The 22,761-nt window shown below is 52.4% G+C and overlaps 1 protein-coding gene across 2 annotated transcripts in view; it reads right to left on the bottom strand.

Moving 5' to 3' along the window:
• The window catches only part of ATP2B2 (ATPase plasma membrane Ca2+ transporting 2), a 110,275-nt gene extending 88,669 nt beyond the window's left edge, over nt 1–21,606 (bottom strand). For both annotated transcript variants that reach the window (XM_033865425.2, XM_073787677.1), the window contains exon 1: nt 21,106–21,606. In XM_033865425.2, coding sequence (XP_033721316.1) covers nt 21,106–21,304 — 199 coding nt within the window. In that variant the 5' untranslated portion in view covers nt 21,305–21,606. The remainder of the gene's footprint in view (nt 1–21,105) is intronic.
• Nucleotides 21,607–22,761: the final 1,155 nt, after the last annotated feature.

A 22,761-nucleotide genomic window follows, 5' to 3' on the forward strand; every position in this document is an offset into this window, starting at 1 on the left:
TGGCTCCAGCTGTACCACTTTCCACAGCTGTGTGACCTGCGACAAGTCACTCACCTTCTCTGGGCCTCTTGGGCTATAAAAAGGGGAGATCCTGCAGACCTCAGAGGCTGATGAGAGGGTTATGTGAGGCAATGCCTGGCATAGAGTGCTTAGTATAGTGTGTGCATTGAGAATTATCCCCTAAATATACAGGTTAAAGGGCTTCAACTACAGAAGCCAATAGCCTTTGGACACTCCATGGAGGAGGAAACTGAGGCTTGGGGAGGTGAAGTGACTCATTCGAGCGCATGAAGCCATTAGCAGCGTAACCGGGACTAGAACCCAGGTCTCGAGATGCCAAGACCCCATTCCCCTGCTGTTCTACGATGTAGGCTGTGCTCTGTGACACAGGCTCTTTCGGGACCAGCTGAGCATTTGCGCCAGGAATCTATCACTGATGTTGATGCTTCGCTGCACACTGCTGGGCATTCTTTTGTGGTTTAAGTGTTTTGTGTGTCTCTCCAGTAACTTGACAAAGGCCACCTCTGTCGCTGCCTGTGCAACAGAGAAGGGTCAGCACCGCTTTCATTTCAGGGGCAGGGTACTTCCCGTCCCCTCACTCAAGGGCCTGGCATGGCGGTGGGTGCAGCATGGGGCTTGATAAAGATGCTTCATTGACCCAGGCTCACGCTAATACCAAGAGCACGGGGACCGCCGGGAAAACACACTCAGGGACTCCAACTGGAGCAGACATGGTCGTCACCACATCCATCTCCTGATTAGTGGCAAAACCCAGTGATGTCTCTCTCTAGAAACCTGCCACATTCTCTCTGAAGTGTTTTATTTAGAGGTGTGTTGCTCTGGGAGCGTGCGCTTCCTTTAGCAAGCTGTTTCTGTAGTTTTGCTAACTCTGAGCACTAGAGAAGTGTTGTGTGCCTGCTTTTAGGAACCTGGTTCTTGTGAGGCTTGAGGGCCCACAGGTCCCCGGCCAGCCCTGCGATGCTGGTCCTGCTGGGAGGTGAGTCCACCCTCCTCTGGGGGGTGGAGAGACGGTTACTCTGCTGACCAGCCATGCCCCTGCTCCTGCCAGGTTGGGGGCAGGAATGCTGGCAGGTCGGCTGTGATGCTTTCTTGATAACTGGAAGGTGACAGAACACTCTCTCTTTTTTCTAGCTGTTAAGCTGGCTGTGAAGGAGGAAGGGTCGCCGGGGCCAGTCACCGGTGAAGCCATAGATGGCTCTGAGGCCAGCTCTTGCCCTAGTTTGCCAGGCTGTAAGCTCCATGGTGGAGACTGTCCTGTTACTTTGAATAGAGCCCAGAACATAGTAAGTGCTCATGAAACAGGCGTGGCATGAATGGCTGGCAGGCCACAGAGCCCACAGTAGGAGAAAAGCACACTCCTAAAGTCTTCACCGAACGATAAAACTGAAGTCACTTGAGAAGAGTTAGGCTTCTCAGGAAAGTTATCAAACTGTACCCTCAGAATATTATTCTTCATAAGAATGGATTCTTTTTCACTAATTGGAATGAATGAATAATAATAGCTGGGTGATTTTGCTTAAAAAAGGGTTCCTTAAAAAAAAAACTCTTAAAGAGTTTAAGTGTTTATAAAGATAGAACTACCTCACGACCCAGCAATCCCACTACTGGGCATATACCCTGAGAAAACCATAATTCAAAGACTCAGGTACCACAATGTTCATTGCAGCTCTATTTACAATAGTCAGGACATGGAAGCAACCTACGTGTCCATCGACAGATGAATGGATAAAGAAGATGTGGCACATATATACAATGGAATATTACTCAGCCATAAAAAGAAAAAAAACTGAGTTATCTGTAGTGAGGTGGATGGACCTAAAGACTGTCATACAGAGTGAAGTAAGTCAGAAAGAGAAAAACAAATACCGTATGCTAACACATATATATGGAAACTAAAAAAAAAAAAAGTTCTGACGAACCTGGGGCAGGACAGGAATAAAGATGCAGACGTAGAGAATGGACATGAGGGAGGGGGAAGGGTAAGCTGGGACGAAGTGAGAGAGTGGCATGGACATATATACACTACCAAATGTAAAACAGATAGCTAGTGGGAAGCAGCCGCAGAGCACAGGGAGATCAGCTCGGTGCTTTGTGACCACCTAGAGGGATGGGATAAGGAGGGTGGGAGGGAGACGCAAGAGGGAGGGGATATAGGGATATATGTATACGTATAGCTGATTCCCTTTGTTATACAGCGAAAACTAACACACCATTGTAAAGCAATTATACTCCAATAAAGATGTTAAAAAAAAAAGAGTTTAAGTGTTTAAACTCTGTAAGCCTTTAAAGTCTTTCTTACAGACGGAAGATACATGGTTCTGACCTGGACCTCAGGTGGTTTACACCCAACCTTAACTTCGAGGCCTCCCTGTTCCCACCTCTGCTCCTTCATCAGCCCCTTTCTTCTTCTATTCTGGCTTTCAGAGAGTGGTCCGATCTGAAGGCTCCCCTTGCCACCCCTAGGACAGGGGCCACAAATAAGTTTCATCTTGCAAGTCAACTGTGATTGATTAGCAGGGGTTACCTGGAGTTGAATTTGAGGAGTCTGAGAATGGGGATTGATTAGTGATGTCTGCCATAGGTGTGGGTTCAGGATGTGGGGGCCTGTGTTTCAGGTATTCACGGTATCTCTCATCCTGTCCTCTTTCTCTTTCAATCCCTGGGCCAAGATGTTGAGGGGCCCACAAGGTAGCCCCACCTGGTTGTTTTATTTACATCTCCAATTCAGGAGGTCTAAGACCAAGCTCTTCGTTTCCTTCAAATCTATCCCTCCTTCAGACCATACGGACCAGCCTCCCTGGGATTTCTTGGGTTTGACCTTTCTTGTTCACTCTTGAGGTCATCATCTGAGTTCGGGACCCTAGCGTCTCTCATTTGGCCCTGTCTGCAATGGCTCCTTGGTGGGTCTCCCTCCCAGAACCACCAACCTCTGACCCACAGTGAATGCTGCTCTGATTCCCCTTAAGTGTCCATTAGACATTTATTTCCCCACTCTGGAAGTTGCAATGGCTCTAAATGTTCAACAAGTAGTGTCTAACATCCCCTGTTGAACAGTTAAGACTAATCTCTCTCTCTCATTCATTCATTCACTTTTTTTTAAACATCTTTATTGGAGTATAATTGCTTTACAACGGTGTGTTAGTTTCTGCTGTATAACAAAGTGAATCAGCTATACGTATACATATATCTCCACATCCCCTCCCTCTTGCGTCTCCCTCCCACCCTCCTTATCCCATCCCTCTAGGTGGTCACAAAGCACTGAGCTGATCTCCCTGTGCTATGCGGCTGCTTCCCACTAGCTATCTATTTTACATTTGGTAGTGTATATATGTCCATGCCACTCTCTCACTTCGTCCCAGCTTACCCTTCCGCCTCCCTGTGTCCTCAAGTCCATTCTCTACATCTGTGTCTTTATTCCTGTCCTGCCCCTAGGTTCTTCAGAACCACTTTTTTTTCTTTTTTAGATTCCATAAATATGTGTTAGCATACGGCATTTGTTTTTCTCTTTTTGACTTAACTTCACTCCGTATGACAGACTCTAGGTCCATCCACCTCACGACAAATAACTCAATTTCGTTTCTTTTTATGGCTGAGTAATATTTCATGACTTGGTATATATGTGCCACATCTTCTTTATCCATTCGTCTGTCGATGGACACTTAGGTTGCTTCCATGTCCTGGCTATTGTAAATAGAGCTGCAATGAACATTGTGGTACATGACTCTTTCTGAATTATGGTTTTCTCAGGGTATATACCCAGTAGTGGGATTATTCATTCTCTTATTCCCCTTTCTTCTTTATTCACATATTTATTAAATAAACATTCCATGATTGCTGCATCCAAAATGTCAGATATGTATTGTCTCCTAAGGACACAAAAATAAATACTTCCCCTGCAGCTTCAAATCCTGCAGGTGCTGATGCAGTCCTGTTTTCCTGTGGTAGATAAGTCCAGTCCAAGGTATGTGAAATTCACAACCCCGCCCAGGTTATTAGTTCCCTTAATGCCCATGTTACTCCTGCTTTGAGGAGCTCACAGTCTGGGGTGGAGACAGACAACTTAAAAATTCATTCTAATTCCAGGTGATAAAGTGCCACCTGAAATGCCTCTCCTTCTACCTTTGGTTCCTTTTCCAGGCCTGGGCCTGTCTCCTTTCCTCTGGGGTCTGCCTCAACACCACCCTCTCCCAGCATCTTTCTCTTCTCTCATAGTCCCCACCACACCCTGGTACATATTCCGATGGCCTGCTTGGGTCTATTTGCCATCACTCCCTTTCCACCAGCTCCAGATCTTTACCTCATTTCTGTATAACGCAAACTATCCAGCACACAGTAGGGCCGCAACACGAGCTGAACTGATTCAACTTCAGTTTTTGAGTAAATCTCTCATGTGTTCTATCTCTCTGACCCCCAATCTCATCTCTCAGACAGGCCATCGACCCATTTGCTTTGGTACTGGGCTTGGGGCTGGACTGCCTGCCTCTGCCACTTACAGGATGGGTATGTTAACCCCCAGGTGCTTCAGTTTTCCCATCTTTAAAATGGGGATTTTGATAGTAACTGCCTCACAGGCTTGCTGTGAAGATACAACGAGTTAATGTCTGTTAATGTACTTAGAACAGTATTTGGCACAAGGTAAAAGTGTGGGTCACTATTATGGTCATAAAGGGCCTTCCCTACATAGGTCCTTCTCTATTTTTCCTGTGGGCCTGAACTCATTTCATGTTGATTTGGAGTTGTCACCCTCTCCTGTTAGCACTTACTTTGCATTTTGTCCCCCTCATCATGAGTCCCTGGGGTTCTCCTGCCTGGCTGCGAGGGTCTGGATCTTGAGGGGTTACGGAGAGGGGAGGGTGGGCGGACCTGCCACTGCTGTCTGGGAAGAATCATCGCCCCCACCACTCACTGGGTCACACCTGGTTGCCTAGCAACCAGCAACACACATCTCGGCCTCGGCTTGTAATTATACAGGGAAACAAAATGTTTCCGATGAACCCTGAAATCACACTCCATTGAGTTCTGTTCAGCCCATGGCCCAGCAACAAAACCAAAAGGAACAGAACAAAGCAGCAAGACCTCTGGGGACAGGGCACTCTGCTAGGAGACCAGAGCTGGGTTTCTGGCCATGCTGACCCCTGGCTGGCTGGGCGATGCAGAGACCCTCACCCAGGTCTGGGTTTAAAAAGTGGCCCTGTCACCACCTCCTCACTCGCTAAGCCATAGCCGTTCAGTGCCTTGGTCTCTCCTCACCCTCTGGAGTGTGGATTGGGTACCTGCTTTGTAGGGCCTGGCAAGAAAGAACGAGATAACATTATCATGTCCCTCTCCTGTTCTCAGCTCTCCGGCAGCTGCCCCACTTGAGACGAAACCCCACAGCCCTCCTGCAGCTCCTGTGGTTGTCCGGCCCTCGCTGGCTTGCCCTCAGGCCCCCACTCCAAGCCTCTGTCCACGCTTGCCCTCACTCCACAGGGCAGCCTTCCTTTCGTTCTCCAGGTCCTCTCTGCCTCCTGATCCCAGGATCTCAGACTATCCCTCTGTTATTACTCCCCAGGCCCTTGCTTATTTCCTCCAGAGCCCTTATTACAATGCATGATCTCAATTATTTTTCCATTTACTTGGCTTTTTTTCTTGCCACCCACACTCAAACACAAGCCCCACAAGGCCAGCAACATTTTTGGGTTCATTCGCTGCTGCATCTATCCCCAGGGCCTAGAACTATGTCTAGCACATAGTAAGTGTTCAAGAAACATCTACTGAATGAATGAATGAATGAATGAACAAATGAAAGAGCTTTCTGATGCCCGGAGCTTAATAGGTGCTTGGGAACTTCTAGCCTTTTGTTCCACTCTAGGTTTTTCTGCTGACACCTTCCAACTCCGTACTACTTGGTCCAGCATCGACTGGAGGCAATTCTTTCTTAGATATTTACAGCAGAAGGTAAAAATATACATTAATTGAGAAACATGCTAGCATGAAATCATCATCCCTGGCACTTTTCAGGGACAAAACTTCAGGACAGAGCTGGTAGGATGTGTCCCAAGAGGCTCTGAAATTGAAATACCCGCAGATAGGAAAAAACCATCTAAGATCTGAGGGCGTCTAGAACACACTGAAGAGTGGGGGCTTGGGCCAGGTGGGCCTGGGTTCGGATGTCACCTCTGCAACCTGTTGGCAAATGACCTTGGCACACGGTACCTCAGTTTCCTCATCTCTAAAATGGTAACAATATTGAAAAGAGATGCCATACGTAAAAGGCACGTTCCCCAATCCCCACCATCCTCCAGTGCTCAGAATGAAACCTCGGGGCTGGGACTCACTGCAGCCCCAAGGCTGGTCTCCGTCAGCCTCCCACATCGTGGCTGCACTTTCTTTGTTACTGTGCCGAGGCCAGAAACATGGCTGGCTCCCTGAGATGGTAATTGTTAGGACAATTTAGGAAACCTTCGGGGGAGACAGAAAAGCTGGCAGTTCCAGATCAAACAGCCAGCTGTCCCGGAAGCCCATTGTCAGAACATCACAGGGACAGTTTTGCAGCCTGGCCTCACATTAACTGCAGCAGTCAGAAAACGGATTATTCCAAACCCCAGCGTTCACTCACTCAACACTTTCCCCTTGTCTGGATAATTAGATCTCCCAGGACTTCAAGAGGATGCTGGCAGCTTCATGCCAGCTCATGCGTCCTTGAGGCTGGCAAGGGGGCAGCAGGATGTTCATCTCTGTTAGATCACAGCCTCTCCCAGCTGGCACCCTCCCCCCGGGACCTGACCTCTAGGTGGGGATGAAAAGAACATACCTTTTCAGGTAAGGAGACAGTGGGAATGCAGGGAAGCTGGCCTGGTGCATGTACAGGGAGGTGGTGGAGACACTGCTGGCAGCTTTGGCCAGGGGTAGGTTTTCTGATATCTCTGTGATGCTCAAGCTGAGCTGGGCTGAGGGTTCTGGTTGGGGGCAGGTGGACTAGGGAGCCCTTAGAATGCTTACACATGTCATCATCTCTCATATTTTCATTTATGCAGAATCCTGCTAGGTGCTGAGGTTTCAGAGGCAAATGAGACTGCCCTTGTCCTCAGGAAGCTTAAGATCCAGAAGTCTACGATGGTGCCTGCCCACTCACCAGATAGCCTATAGCTGCCTCTATCAAGTGGAAGGAAAACACTTTGGCCCTTTAGGAGTTGAGCCAAAATGTGGTAATTTACAAAGCTACCCTCTGCACTCTACAGTTTGCCTCTGCAGGGATATATATATATATATATATATATATATATATATATATATATATATATATATATTTTCCCCCTGCAGTGGGGCTTGCCCAGGATTTCCCCACATGCCTCCTTCTCTGGGATGGGAACAGTTTGGTGACCACTTTTTCTCAATGAATACTCAGTGGTTTCTTGGGACTTGGCTCTCTCCCAGCTCCCAGCTCCAGCTTCTAATAGACTAGGGAGCTTTTTTTTCTGACACTGTGATTCCTCCAAACACATGCCAGCAAGGAAAGAGGTGGGGCAAGGGTCACAGGACTGGGAAAGTGAGGAGACCCAAGGACAAGTCCCAACTGTCACCCACTCACTGTGTGACCCCACACAAGTCCTCTCTGAGTCTCAGTTTCTTTATTATAAGATGGGAGGCTGAAAATGCTTGTCTCCCAGGGCAGCCACCATGGAAATTAGCACACACTATACACGAGGACACCCTCTCAACCCAGAGGGCTGCATGTTAAACGTTTGCCAGCGCAGCGCTGCCTGGAATCTTCAGCAATACAAGGACCCAAGATGGCTGGAGCAGATTCCACCCCCACCACCCACATTCCCCAAGGACGCATTTGTTCTGTCAGTCCTGCCACCCATCCCTGCACGTCCCTATTTCCCTCGGTTTTCTAGCCTCTGCTCTGACACAGAGGGACCCGTTCTGCCCTCAGATCTGCGGTACGCTGCCCAGATGGCTTCTGTTGCTTACAACCAACATGCCTTAGCTGACCCACCTTAGAACATCCCCAGCAGTGCAGAAAGAGAAGCTGAGAGAAAAACCATCACCCCTAATCTCACCCGTAACCACAACACCGGCACTTTCTGGATGTTTATTTTGAGCCCTTTTTCCTCGCATCTGTTTCTATGGAGTTGTTGCCATGTACCATGCTACACCCTGCTTTTTTCACATTGCACTATATCACGAGCCCCATCCACATTGCTTTTTGTTCTCTGTAACAACAATTTCCCACATTGTTCCATCAGGCACATGGAGAAGCTGAAGGTGGCTTAATTGCTTTCCTAATGTTAGGCATTCAGGAATTACTTTTAAAAAATATCACACAGGGCTTCCCTGGTGGTGCAAGTGGTTGAGAGTCCACCTGCCGACGCGGGGGACACGGGTTCGTGCCCCGGTCCGGGAAGATCCCACATGCCGTGGAGCAGCTGGGCCTGTGAGCCATGGCCGCTGAGCCTGCGCGTCCGGAGCCTGTGCTCCACAACGGGAATAGCCACAACAGTGAGAGGCCCGCGTACGGCAAAAAAAAAAAAAAAATCACACAGGGATGTGGTTAAAAAAAGCTGGGACTGCGGGTCAGGAGACCTGCATGTTAAACGTTTGCATTCTCATTTGGTTTGAGTTTGTTCTCATTTGGTTTTGTGCCAGACGGCTGTTGAGCTTGGGCAAGATCTTTCCCTCTCTGGGCCTCAGCGTCTTGAACCTATAATATGTAAATAATGATGACGACAGTGATAACAGTAATAGCAATAATGGCAGTTTCCCCTGCAGGCTTCCTGCACTGAGCTGTGTGTTCTTGCTCACAGCAGCTCATTTGTTCCTTACAACGGATCACAAGCAAGTACTGTTTCACAGATGAGTAGACAGGTTCTGAGAGGTGAAGTCATCTGCTTCGCACAACACAGCTGGTTAGTAAGTGGCACAGCTGGGATCAGACCCAGGACGCCTGCTGCTGAACACTTAGGCTGTATCGCTGCTTCCTAATGCCCACTGTGTGACGGGCTCTCGGAGACATACGTGTTCACATGCAAGGGAGCTCATCTGCCCTCACCACAGTCCTCATCTGTCCCCCTGTACATTCCCACGTGACAGGAGAGAAACCGTGGCTCCAAGTATAGAAGTGATTGTCTCAAGTGAGAATGTTCTGGGTGGATTACGCCCCTGCCCCAGTCCATATGCTGAAGTCCTAAGCCCCAGAACCTCAGAATGTGACCAAATAGCGTCACTGCAGAGGTGAGTAGTTGCTAAGTTAAGATGAGGTCTTGAGGGTGAGCCCTACTCCAGTATGACTGGTGTCCTTACATAGAGGAAATTTGCAGTCAGAGACAGACACACACAGAGGGAAGACGATGTGAAGACACAGGGAGAGGACGATCACCTACAAGGTAAGAAGAGAAGCCTGGGACAGACCCTTCCCTCACAGCCCTCAGAAGGAACCAACCCAGGTGACACCTCTATCTCAGACTTCCAGCCTTCAGAATGGTGAGACAATACGTTTCTGTTGTTTAAGCCACTCAGTTTGTGGTCCTTCGTTATGGTGGCCCCTGGAAATGTATACAGCAGCAGGGCAGGGATGAATGAGAGCTGAGGTTCTGCGGGGAGGTGAGGCGGCTACGATGGGGGCAGGGAAGAGGGACGTCTTCCCCCTTCACCATGTGCAGGGGCGACTCAGGGGCCCCGGGCCTGGGTCAGGACCTCACCCACGGTACACTTGGGCAGGTCCCTTCCCTCCTGGCCCTCAGTGCACCCTGGGATTGCTGGCTGAGATGGTCCCTGAGAGCCACTCCAGACCTGTGGTCCCACGGGTTTGCGAGTCCCTCAGGCTATCGTCCCATCTGCCTTGACCTGACTGAGCTGGTGTGTGTCGGGGCAGCCCTAGGGAACATTCTATTCTGCTACAGTAAGTCCCCTACATACGAAGAAGTTCTATTCCGAGAGTGCATTCGTAAGTCCAGTTTGTTTGTAAGTCCAACAAACTTAGCTTAGGTACCCAACTAACCCAGCTGGCTATATAGTACTGTACTGTAATAGGTTTATAACACTCTTCACACAAATGATAAAAAACAAACACAAAAAATAAAGAAAAAGTTTTTAATCTTACAGTACAGTACCTTGGAAAATTACAGTAGTACAGTACAACAGCTGGCACACAGGGGCACGTTCAAATCTTTGAAAGTTCGCAACTTGAAGGTTCGTATGTAGGGCACTTACTATATTTTGTCCAGCAGAGGTTTCCCAAGATCTCATGCAGCAGCCTGTCCCTGGGGCTATTTATCCTCCTTGGACCCCTCCTGGCAACCCTTACTAACTGATTGCCTATCCAGTGTCAGACACCCTGACCACACCCTACCTGCAGGTGACACTCTCCTTCTACCTCTCTGACTTCTCCTGCATTGTTGGTTGCCTGCTCCCTTAGCGGCTGGTGTTCCCTAAGGACCTGTGCTTGACGAGCACCCCAGGTGAATTCATTCCTGCACGTTTACTGACTGTACTCTCTGCCGGGCACTGTTCCAGGCACTAGTATACAGCAGTAAACAGCACAGGCCCAGATCTCTGCCCTCCCCCCATGCAGCTTTGGGACCTGTTAGCAGAGATAGGACTTCTCTGTAGGTGTCTTTGTCATCTAGATGTCCTGCCTCCTGGCCTGCCTTCCTATCCCCCGGGCCCTGAGGATGCACAGTGCCCAGCAGAGACCTTTCATTTCACCCCAGCCTTGCTCCTCTCCTTGCTGGCCCGTCTCCACCACAAGCGGCCAGCTGCTGTCTTGAAAACCGAGTCTGCATGACACTCTCGCCCTTGACCGTCTATCACAGACTATGTCCTGCTGTATGGTGCGCTCTCCTCTTCATTACCATCCCTGGCTGGGTCCAGCCCTCTCTTTTGGATGTCTGTCCTTCCCTCCTCACTGGCTTTATTTCCTGGGGTATCTCCCCATCCAACCCACACTCACTCAGACCAATTGTCCCAGCCGCACTGTTCCTCTGCTCGAGAACCTTCCAGGCCTCCCTCCTGCCTCTTAATTTAAGCCCAAACTTTGTGCCTTGACATCTGGAGTCCTAGTATGGACTCTGGAATTGCCGGCCTGGGTTTGCATTCCTCCACTCCTTAGCTGTGTGACCACGGGCAAGTGATTTAATTTCCCTGTGCCTCAGGTTCTTGATTTGTAAAAATGGGGATACTACTAGTGCCTACTCCATAGGGTTGTCAGGAGGATCGAATGAGGTGATGACGTGCGTAAAACTCTTAGAACAGTGTCTGGAGCATCTGCAATGCTCAGTTACTCCTTAATTATTATCACTACCACTGTGGTTCCATCCTTCAAGCCGTAACCAAACAGAATGATCGGCTCTTCCTTTTACATAACCTTCTTTGCCTCCGTGCCTTTGTCTACACTTTTCCCTCTACATGGAGTGTCCTTCTCCACTGCAAACCCTGCCTATCCCTCAGCATCTTGCTCAAATACGGCCTCCTCCATGCAGCCCTCCCAGATCCTCCCATGGGAAGGGCTCACTTCTGCTTCTCAACTCTCTGGCATCTTCTCCAAAGTTATCCTATAGAAAGAGCCTCTGAGTCTTTTCTGCTCAGAAAGGGTCCCTGGGATCATTTTCTGGGGCCATAGAAATTTCTAGGGGCTTCCCTTTGGGGTGGAGGCTGACACTGGCAGGTGGGTACGAGGGAACCATCTGCAGAGGCCCTAATTTCCACTGACTATAAATAACTGTGTGTCTGAAACCACAGCAGGGCCGGGATTGTGCCAGGAGGAGTAAGATAATCGCTGTGGGGAGACGGGAGGGCCTGTATAAGTAACTCATCTGCCCTGTCGGGGCCTCTCGTGTGACAGGCAGGCCTGGAGGGACAGGCGGCCTCAGCTCTCTTGCGCTTTGTGGGACCTGGGCTGGGTGGACAACTGAGGTCGCCCTAATGCCAGAGACAGTGTAGCCTGTGGTTACCAAGCAGCATCTCTCCCCCCTCAGCCCACTTGACAGATGAGAAAACTGAGACTCAGGGAGGTGAAGTAACCAGAGACTGGTGTCCAGGGCAGACCTATTGCATGGGAACCCCACACGGGTCTTTGGAAGCCAGTGTGGGCAGGACTCCGAAGCTGCCTGGTAGGGAGGCTGGGCGGGGGCTCGGGGCAAAGGGCCGAGGGCACTGCCCCGGCCAGGGCTGGGGCGGGGCCTCAGCGACACCCCAAAGATATGAAGTTATAGTCTTTCAAGGGAAGAGGGATCTGGGGGCTGGCTCTGAGTTAGTCACCCTTTGGCCAGTCTGATGTCTGTACTGCTCTTGGGGGGGTTGGTGGTTCCTGAGGACCTGGAGGGGCCCCAGGGACTCCTAGACCTGCCCTCTTCATTGGTGGTGGGGCTTGGAGATGTCTCAGTCCATAGGGACCAGAGTCAGGTCGGTCCCCACTCGAGGCTTTCCAGCCCCGTGGGTCCTCTAACACAGGTGGGTGGGCCACGCACGAGGCCAGAACATGGTTAGGGTGGAGTGGCTGCAAGACGAACCTCCTGAGGCCCCGCTGTGGGCCAGGCTCTCTGAGTGTGTTTCCTCATTTAATCCACAGACCAGTATGGACCCTGGGGGCTGGATTTCACCCACTCCATTTTACAGATGTAAAAACTGAGGCATTGAGAATTTACAGAACCTGAGCTCCAACCCAGGCTTTTAGACACTACAGTTCAGTATCTTTCTCTAGTACCAGAGGTTTACACATTTTTTTCTTTTCTTTTTAAAAAATTCTTTGTTTAAAAAAAAATCTCACCAGATGCTTTACCATGCAAAACAAATTAAAAAAAAAAAAAAAGGAGCTGCTCTGTTACATGGTGGGGCAGAAAGGCCAGAGCCCCCCACTCAGCATCTCCCTGACCCCTGGGCCACCTCCATGGACCCCCAGGGAACCTCGTATCAGAACAACCTCACCCAGACCTCAGTCTCTCTGCCTTCAGCGAGTTCTTTGGTTCTTTGGCCCCTGAAGAGGAGCTGTACTCACGCCTCGCCCTCATGGAGCTCACGGCCCATTTCACACTCACGTGGACAGCACAGCATAGACAAACATAAACACAATCACCAGGCTGACAGTCTGCACACACTGCATGAACATACCACCTAAAACCCAGCCTACAAAAATCAATCCACAGTCCGTGGGCTGGAGTCCTCTGTCCTTTGAGATACATCCTAGGCTCCAGGCACAATGAATCCCTCACTTCTCCCCATGCATGTGCCGGCTCTAACCCCAGGGCCTTTGCTCAGGTGCCCCTCTCATGAAGAACGTGCTGTCTTCCCCATCTCTGTGTGCTCAACTGCTCCCCGCCCTTTGAGCCCTGGCTCAGAGGAAGCCTCTCCTGACTCTGTCTCCGGCCAGGCAGAGACCGCTCCCTCCTTCGCCTGGAAGCTCACTCCCCCTTGCTGTGGAGTTATTCGTGTCAACAGGAGACAGTAGATTAAGGGCACGTTTGGCAGCCAGCCTGTCTGGGTACCGGTCCTGGCTGGGCCCCTTGTTAGCGGTGGTGCCCTGGACCCCGATTTCCTCATCGGAAAGCTGGGATACAAACAGTTTCTGCTTCACAGGGTGTGGATTGAATGAGGTGATGCCGTGAAGCCTCAGCAGAAGAGCTGGCCTTCTGTGAGCCCTCAATACGTGCTAATGAGTCTCTGGTGTCACAGCTGAACCGTGTATCACAGCTGTACCTGGTATGTATCACAGCTGGAACTGGGGTCACAGCTGAACCGTGTATCACAGCTGTACCTGGTATGTATCACAGCTGGAACTGGGGTCACAGCTGAACCGTGTATCACAGCTGTACCTGGTATCACAGCTGGAACTGGGGTCACAGCTGAACCATGTATCACAGCTGTACCTGGAATCACAGCTGGAACTGGGGTCACAGCTGAGCCGTGTTTCACAGCTGTACCTGGTATCACAGCTGGAACTGGGGTCACAGCTGAACCATGTATCACAGCTGTACCTGGAATCACAGCTGGAACTGGGGTCACAGCTGAACCGTGTTTCACAGCTGTACCTGGAATCATACCTGGAACTGGGGTCACAGCTGGCAGACCTGTCACAGCTAGACTGGAAAGAGTCTTCAGGGCAGGGAGACTTACAACCCAGCTCTGTACCCCCCCCCCTTTCCAGGGAATCTTTAGGGAGCTCTGGAGCAGAAGGGGGTCAGGAAGGGGCTCCACCGTCCTGGACCCTGGACCAAGAGGGAATGTGCTGGAAGGCTGCCCCGTCCCGGCCTCCCACCTGTCCCATGTTCAGCCACATCACACAGATACCGCCTGAGGAGCACACGGAATCCAGAGGAGCAACGTGGCCCAAGCCCGCGCGTGGCAGGTGCACAGCACACGTTTGTTCAATGCGTGAATGTGTGTCAGCTTACATCTCCGCTCAGTATGACAGAAACAGGGGGAAACCTGGGACAATTTTGAACCCCTGTATCCACTGGTTCTGGCAGGTGGGTATTCTGATCATACCATTTACAGATGGGGAAACTGAGGCTCAGAGGGATGGAGTGACGTGCTCAAGGGCCCCGAGGGTAGAGCTGGAACTCAGGTCAGTGCTCACAGTCTGTTACAGCCAGTAGGTGGCTTTGGGAAGCAGGCTTTGTGGATGGTGGGTCCACCTAGTGAGAGGCCTACCTGAAACGCTCCCCCCAGCCCACATCCTCCACGCCCGCTCTGGGTGCCTGACGACGAAGCACTGACCAAGCCAAGCGGCATCGCTCAAGGAAGGTGCGGTCCCTCTAGCCCTGCTGGAAGCCCCCAGGAGCCCCATCAGTGGCAGGTCGGGCCCTTTCTCTAACTGTTCTGCATTCTCCCCAGGCCTGCAGAACCGTTTGCCCAGCACAGACTCCGCTGCCCCAGCCTGGGAAGATGGAGAGCACGTATCAATCAGCACGTGGGTTTATTTTATTGATGATTCAGAAAGATGTGCAGGTGGCCTTATGGAAAGCGTCTACACGTGATTCATCCGACTTTCTCGCAGAAAGCTGTGCTTCTAAGGGATTTATTTTTCCCGGTGGCGCTGGGGGTTGGGGAGGGAATATAAGCCTTGCAAATCAAATACGGCACTCATGTTTTGAAACCCATAGACTCACACGTGTTGCTTAAGCCCATTATCTGCCCTGATAAGCTGCCTCTTTCTTCTCCACTAATTTAAACCCAACCTGTCCCTTCAAGTCACCCAGAGTCCCCAGCTGACACTGAGACAGCACCTGCCATGCACTCAGCGCTTGACACGTGTTACTGTGATCCTCACAGCGACCCTGTGAAAGAGGCACTGTTATAATCTCATGGCACAGATGAGGAAACTGAGGCACAGAGAGGTTAGGTAACTGGCTCAGTGTTCCACAGCTGGATAAGAATGGAGCCAGGACTTGACCGTGACACAGAGTTGGCCCCTTCACTGCTGGGACACTAGTCGTAGACCCCCGTCCACCCGGACGGACCCAGCTTCTGCCTGCTTCCCTGGTGTAATTATTAACAGTGTCATTATGATCACTCCAGGCTTGGTGCTCCTGAATCCTGCCTCCACACTTCTCTCCTTTCTCCCCATCCTCAAGGGCACGCAGCATGCCTGCTCTTCCTCCATACCTCCCCCGCACACAGTAGGACCACACCCCTCTGGGGTGAGCATATGACCTGGTCTGGCCTATCAGCCTATTCCATCCTCTGGCCACAGGGATTAGTTCAAGGGTGGCTCCAGGTGACCCAGTAGGGGGGAAACCCTGAGAAAGAGGTGCCTTTGGCTGCTGGGGGCCTCACGGGGTGAAGGCCTGCCCGAGAATGAAGCCAATACAGAGGACGGTGGAGGTGGAAGAGAGCAGGAGAGGGACGGACAAAGCCCTTCTCAGCACTGGCGGCCCTGGATCCAGCCATGCCTGAGGCCAGAACAGTCCCTGGACGTCTCAGGCGCACAAGCCAGAAAATCCCCTTGTTGCATAAGCCAGTTTGAGATGGGTTTCTATCAAATAGAATCCTAATAGATAGAAATGGTGATGATTGTTTGGTAGAAAACCTTCAAAGCACATTCAACTCACTATCTCCAAACGGCAGAGAGCGAAGTAGCACAATTCCCATTTTACAGATGAGAAAGCTGAAGTTATCAGTCTAAATATCTTGCCTGAGGTCAAGAACCTACTTAGTGACAGAGGCAAGGCTGGGAAGCCTCCCCAGGCTTCACGCCTGGCCCTCCTCCACCCCTGCATGTATTTGAGAAGGTGGTTGGTTACCTCAGCCTCTTAAATACCTGGAGGGGCTTTGCTCCTCCAGGCCTTGCCCCTGACAGCGTCCTGGGTTGCTTCACATGAAGACGGCGGTGGGGAGGGGCTGGTGGGGGAAGGCGTCCTCCCTCATCTCTGGCCAGGTATGAATTCCCTGCATGGACCCTGTGTCTGAGCGGGCCCCCAGCTCCACCCTGCCTGGGACACTGCTACAGCTGTGTCTGCCTCACTTTCCCTGTTGACCTCTCAGGGCTCCAGAGATACCTGGGGAGACGGAGCACACGGAGAAACAAAGCATCACAGTGACAAACAGGAGACCCCCTTTGCTGCCTTCATGCCCCCCCCCCCCGCCCCGTGCCTGCGCAGTGGTGGCGCTGCGCAATGTGGGCCCTGCCAGGTCTGAGGGGTGTCTCGTTCAGCATCGTGTTCATGCCGCATGGGGTACCATCTCCCATGATCTGCTCTCCTGTCCTCCCTCAGCCCCTCTCTCTCCCCGACTTGGGCAGGCCATAGGATTCATACAAAATTAACTGGAGGTTCCATTTCACAACACTCCGATGTATCCGGTTCCCACCCTACCCTGCGGCTGCCCTGTCTTCTTTGTCCCCTTTCTCCCCCACCATGAAATATGCAATGCAGGGAGCGCCCAGCAGGGCCTTTTGAGCTGCCCCTGCTGACAGCTGGTGGTGCAGGGTCAGGAGTGAAGGACGAGAGCCATGCATGCCGAGTGAGTGGCTCAGGGCACTGCCACTCCGGGCTCCCGGGAACCGAAGCTAAGTGTTCTCTGGGTGACGCAGGGTGTCCTGTGTCCTGTCCCCACACTGCAGCCTTCCATACTACACAGAGAGGGACGCTAAGCACCCCACCTCTTCCTTCTCCCTCCCTTCCTTCATTCTGCTGATGCTTTCTGAGTCCCAGGCATTGCAGCAGGTGCTGGGATACAGTGGAGAATGACAGTCAGCTCCTGCCTCAGGGCTCACAGGCCACCCCAACACCCACTACCCATCTTTCCAGACAATGCGACGTCGCCTCCTCTGGGAAGCCTCCTCTGATAGCACACTGACCCTTTGTTGGGCACCATCTTATTTAATTGCCTAATTTTTGTACAGGGATGGGGCCAGATCATGATTTTTTTTTAAAAAAAGAGATACTTGGGTATAATAATAACAATGATAACGAACATCATTTTGTAAGTGTCTAGGGACTGCCACACAGTGCTAAGCCCTTCATGTGGATGACCTGATTTATTTCTCACATCATCCTGTGAGGTAGGTAGTGTTATGCCCATTTTACAGATAAGACAACTGAGGCTCAGAGAGGATTCACTGAACTCTCTCAGTGTCCCTTGAAGAGTAAGCCAGTCAGGATTCAAACCTGGGTCTCAGGGGCTCTACTGTCCTAGGCTGGACAGGTATGAAAAGAAGGGAGCAGTGGAGGGCACGAAGGGAGGGGCATGACCAGGATGGAAGAGAACCAGCAGTGGGAGAGGAAAGCAATGGCGCTCAATGGCCCAGTGAAATACCCAACACTGCCAGACCACGGGCGCTGAGTTCCCGGCCTGTGCGGGCAGCAGGTGGTGCCCCGGATGGGAGTTGATTTCTATGGCTTCAGATCCCCTCTATCACTTGCAGAGATCTTTTTGCCTAAAATTAGCTGGATGTGAACAGGAAGGCTAATTTATGCGGGGCCTGGAGCAGTTTCCGGGAGTGTGACTCAGAGGCTGCTCTCTGCTGACGTCAGCAGACTAGGGCAGGGGGTGTCGGGAATGGCCAACCTGGGACCCTGGGACAGGTTGGAGCTGGGACAGCTCCAGACCACTGGGCTTTGAAGTTGGGGGCTGGGGCTGGAGGCCAAGCATTTCTCTGAGTCAGAAGAGGGCTAAACGGGGCAGAACAAATGCTGAGCATGAGAGGGAAACTGAAAAGTGCCCTGGCGGCTCCACCCTCCTCAGACCCTTGGCAGACAGAAGGCACCTTCGCAGGACTGTTCCTAGGTACACGCGCGTGGCTGGGGGCGGAGGGCACACCTGGCTGTGGTGTCTGACACAGCTGTGTTCAAAGTCTGAGCTGATGTGAGCCATGGTGGTGACCTTGAGCCCTCATGCTTCCCATCTGTGAAATGGGTAACACCACCTGCCGCCAGGAATGTGGGTGATAAGGATGCAGAACAGCCTAGTAAAACGTGTAGCATCAGCTCGGACACTGGCCAGTGTCCCAGAAGCGTCAGATTTCACCGTTTCCGGAGAACGTGACTGCTTCTTCCAGAGTAGTGATAATCATACTGGAAACAACAAAAGCTGATGTTGACTGAGGACTTCTATGCCGGGAACTTGGCCTGATCTCGACGTTCAAAACCCATGTTACTGATGGGGAAATGGAGGCGTTTAGTCTCTGGGGCTGAATTCTAACCCACAGTGCTGTCCATGTGCCTGGTAGGCAGGGTACTAAGCTACTTCACTTTAGCCTCACCACAACCCTATGAGGTAGTCACTATTATTATCCCATTTTTCAGATAAGGAAACTAAGGCACAGAGAGGCTGAGTAACTTGCCCAGAATCACACAGCTGTTAAGTGACACAGCTGGGATTTGAACCCAAGTTGTCCAAGTCCAAGTCCAAGAGTAGCTTTACGCTCCCCTGTCCTTCCCCAAACCTCTTTCAGCTCCATCTGCACCCTGGGTAATCCTTCAGGGGATCAACGCAGCAGGGGCTCTGGTTAATCCTACTGTGGGCTTTCCTCCTTCTCAGGGACGTTTCCCATGAGAGATCTCACTTGATGCTCATGAAATATTAGAAAACCAAGGCCCAGAGAGGTCAGACAAAAGCCTCAAAGGCACACAGCTGACAGGCAGCAGAGCAACAGTCAGAGCTGTCATTATCGTTTCCATTTTACAGATGAGAAAACAAAGTCTCCTTTATTTTTCTTTTCATGTAACTTCTTGCAGCACATCAGCAGTCAGGGGAATTCTATCTAAGAAAGGTGGCTCTGTGCCACATCACATGCTTTCCCTTCTCTTCCCTCCATAGCCAAGTTCAAACACCTCCTCCTCCAGGTAGCCTTCCCTAACCTCCCCTGCCCACCCATCTCGTTTCTCCTCGATCCCTGGGGTCCTTGCTGCACTTGGTCTGGATTATCTGCTGTTCTGGCTGCTCAGCCATCTGAGAGCTTCTCTCTGTGGGCTGGGGACTCAGTGGCCACATCTCAGGGTTTTATGGGTCAGTTACCCACCCTCCTCTGTGCCAGGCACCGGGATGGGTGCTGGATGTTCAGAGAGGAGCAGGACAGGATTCCTGCCCTCAGGTGCACACCTGCTGTCCCCAGCTGGAGCGTGGCCATGAGTCACTCGATTTCCCAGGTCCCCGAGCCTGTCAGGTGGGAGGGGAGGGTGGATTTCTTAACCTGGGGTCCAGGGCCTGGCTTTGAGGGGCTCTGCGAACATGCTGGTAGCGTGGACCACACTGTTGCACACAGTTGACTATTCTTCTACGGGGAGGGGCCATAGATTCCATCAGGTTCACCACCGAGTCTGGGGTCCAGAGACACTTAATAATTCCTGACTCAAGAGAATCTCCTGGTCCCATTCAAAAGGCAAAGACCATTGGGACAACCCTGCCTCCTAGCAGGTCAGGTGTGCCAAACTGACGGTGGAGGTGAGCATGGGCCATTCTGCCACAGATCGATGTTTACATGAGGCCGGGGCCCAGGAGCCCCCCCGGCTGAGCCCACTCCCATCTCAGGGCCACACGTGGCTGTTCTCAAGCCCTGAGCTAGAATCGCGCAGGGAAGAAACGACGCTTCCCCTATTTCCACCCTCCCCACCAAAACAAAACCAAACAATATCAAAAAAGCAAAAGGCGTTTCTAAACTTCTGCCCAGACTCAGCAAGGTGGGCGAAACATCAGAGACAGCAGCGAATCTGGGAAGAAGGACCAGTCTCAGCTTTTCCTCCTGACCCAAGAGAAGAGGGCCCCAGACGAAGAGGGACACTGACCCCTGGCGCCGCAGGGCACAGTGGGTGCCGGCACAGCAACGGACCGTCTGGCCCTGGCTGAGCAGCTAGGTCCACAGGCAGCCTCAGATTTCTTGTCTGTCAGTGGGGATGAGACTTCAAATGCTGCCTGCCTCCCAGGGTGTGGTCTACACCTGGTGGAGGGATTGTCATCCACTCTCTTTAGAATAATAACGGCTGCCACTGTACCTACTGAGCACCTACTGTATGCTCAGGCTTCCACTAGGCCCTGTGAGGTAGGTATCGGCCATTTTCCAGAGGAAGAAAGTGAGGCTCTGCAGCTTCTTTGCACCAAGCTGCAGGACTGGGGGTGCCAGGGCAGAGTACCTCACACCTGTGCTTTTGGGGTTTATTTAGGGAACTTTTCTTCTTCCTCGTGAGGGGAAGGTAACTGCGGGGATGGAACCCAAACTCTGAGCTCTGGTGCGCAAGCTGGGCTGGTGCCCTTCCTCTCCGCCTTGTGGCAGATGACATGGCTTTGGTCCCCTCCAGAAAGCTGAAACCTTCCCTGTCTGGAGATTGCAGGCCTGCTCATTTTGGCAGTTGTAAGAAAGCCCCACGCCCAGCTCCAGGGCAAGACACACATGGGCATCTGTCACCTTTCCCGTGACAGCCCATCTTCCTGCCTGCCCTGTCTTCCCAGCAGCTCCACGGCTGCCCCAGAGACCGAGGGATCCCCAATCAGAGTCTGGATTTGGATGAGTCGGACATGACGCAGCCCAGCAGCAGGGGCTGGGGAGCTGGAATTGGCTCATTGGTTCCATGCTCAAGCCCAGATGAGGGGGTTCCTGGGGCCTGGGTAAGGGAGCCCAGGGTCTGACGGAGCCCCGAATTCAAACCCCGTGTTTAAGCCTTGTGCACCTACCTTCGACAGGTGAGGTTTTGAGGCGCCGGCAGATGGTGTCAGTGTCCCCGTAGGTCTCCTTGATCTTGACCACGGCCTCGGTGCCCCGCAGCTCCATGAGGGAGCGCAGCTCCTCCATCGTGCACCCAAACTCGCCCCCATGGCTCGACTCATTTCTTTGGTTTTTGGAGTAAAAGTCACTGTTGGTCATGTCACCCATGTCTGCCGCGGTCCCCGCTCGGGGTGGGTCCGAGGGTCAGTGCTGGACAGGAGGCTGCCAGGCGACGGCTCCGTGTGGCTGTCCTCAGCACACCCTCACTGGACGGCTGTGGCTCCTGGCAGCTGACTCCAGGGGGCAGCCGAGGTGGGCTGGCGACAGTGGCGGTGGGCTCTGAGGGGCGTCCCCGGGCGTGGGGCAAGGTCCAGGGGCCGGAGGGGCTCAGGGCTGTAGACCCAGGAGTCTCCATTCAGCGGGGCCCATGCTGCTCCCTGGAGCTGGCATCTACATGGTCGGGGTGATGGCTCCTGCAGGGGCAAGCAGAGAGGGGACAGGGGTCAGACACTGGAGGCCTCATGGGGCAGGTACCCAGGAGGCCCGGCTTGCAGGTGCTACACACACGCCCCCCACCCCAAGTAATACCCACCACACATACACATACCTGGACGTGGATGTTCGTACAACACCCCATCGTGCACCGGCACCCACTGCAAATCCAAACGTACTGACACCCACTAGGCCCTCCATGCTACACCCCACCCCCAGGCTCATCAGGTTATGAGCCTGATGTACCCTCATAACACATGCTAACCCCCTAATTGTCCACTATGGACACACTGACTTCGCGAAACGAACCCTGGTGTACACACACCCTGTGACATGCCGCTTGGGGTGCAACACCCCACCTGCCTACTATTTTTAGGGCCCACCCACTGCCATACACACACACCAACACAGGGCCCCCTTCACACACACGGTGGCGGACACCCCCTCCCCACCAGGCACACTGTCACACGTAGTCACATTTACACGCGTCATCTTAACATCCCCACCTCCTCCCCTCAAAAATACCAGTGCTCACAACCCTGTGTACACACATGCCATGCCCACACAATCAGGGGCCTAACCCCTGCCCCCAAGAAACAGCTCCCAGACGCCCCAGCACGGATGCTTCCCCTGTCCACGCCTCCTATATCTGCCGAAACGCACTGCTCTCCCCACTGAGTCTCACAGGCGTGGGGATGGGAGAAAGCAACCTGCCTGCACCCGCGGCCCACAGCTACACTGATCGAAGGCCTCAGCCTTGCCAGAGGGTCCGTCTCATGCATATTCACCAGGATGTCACTGTGGCCCTCAGAATGAACCGGGGTCAACAGAACCCTCACCTTGGGGCCCCAGAGTCCGGAACCACGGACCGCGGCTGCCACGTCCCTTAGGGAGCCCAGGAGGAGGAGGGAGCCCCGGCTACTCCCTGCCCGCCTGGCCACCCTTGCCGGAGTGTGGCATCTGTGGAGCTGCCAGGAGAGAACCCAATCCACCCAGATACCCAACACCGGTGGCCAAGGCCCCGGCAAGCGTTGGGTGACAAAGGGCCTCTGCTGAGCTCAGCTGGGTCTGGCACAGGGACTGGCCCCGCCCAGCAGCCGCGGAAAGCTGGCCGTCCTAGGCCCAGAACAGTG

The sequence above is a fragment of the Tursiops truncatus genome, chromosome 10, assembly GCF_011762595.2.
Source record: "Tursiops truncatus isolate mTurTru1 chromosome 10, mTurTru1.mat.Y, whole genome shotgun sequence".
In the NCBI taxonomy this organism is placed as follows: domain Eukaryota; kingdom Metazoa; phylum Chordata; class Mammalia; order Artiodactyla; family Delphinidae; genus Tursiops; species Tursiops truncatus.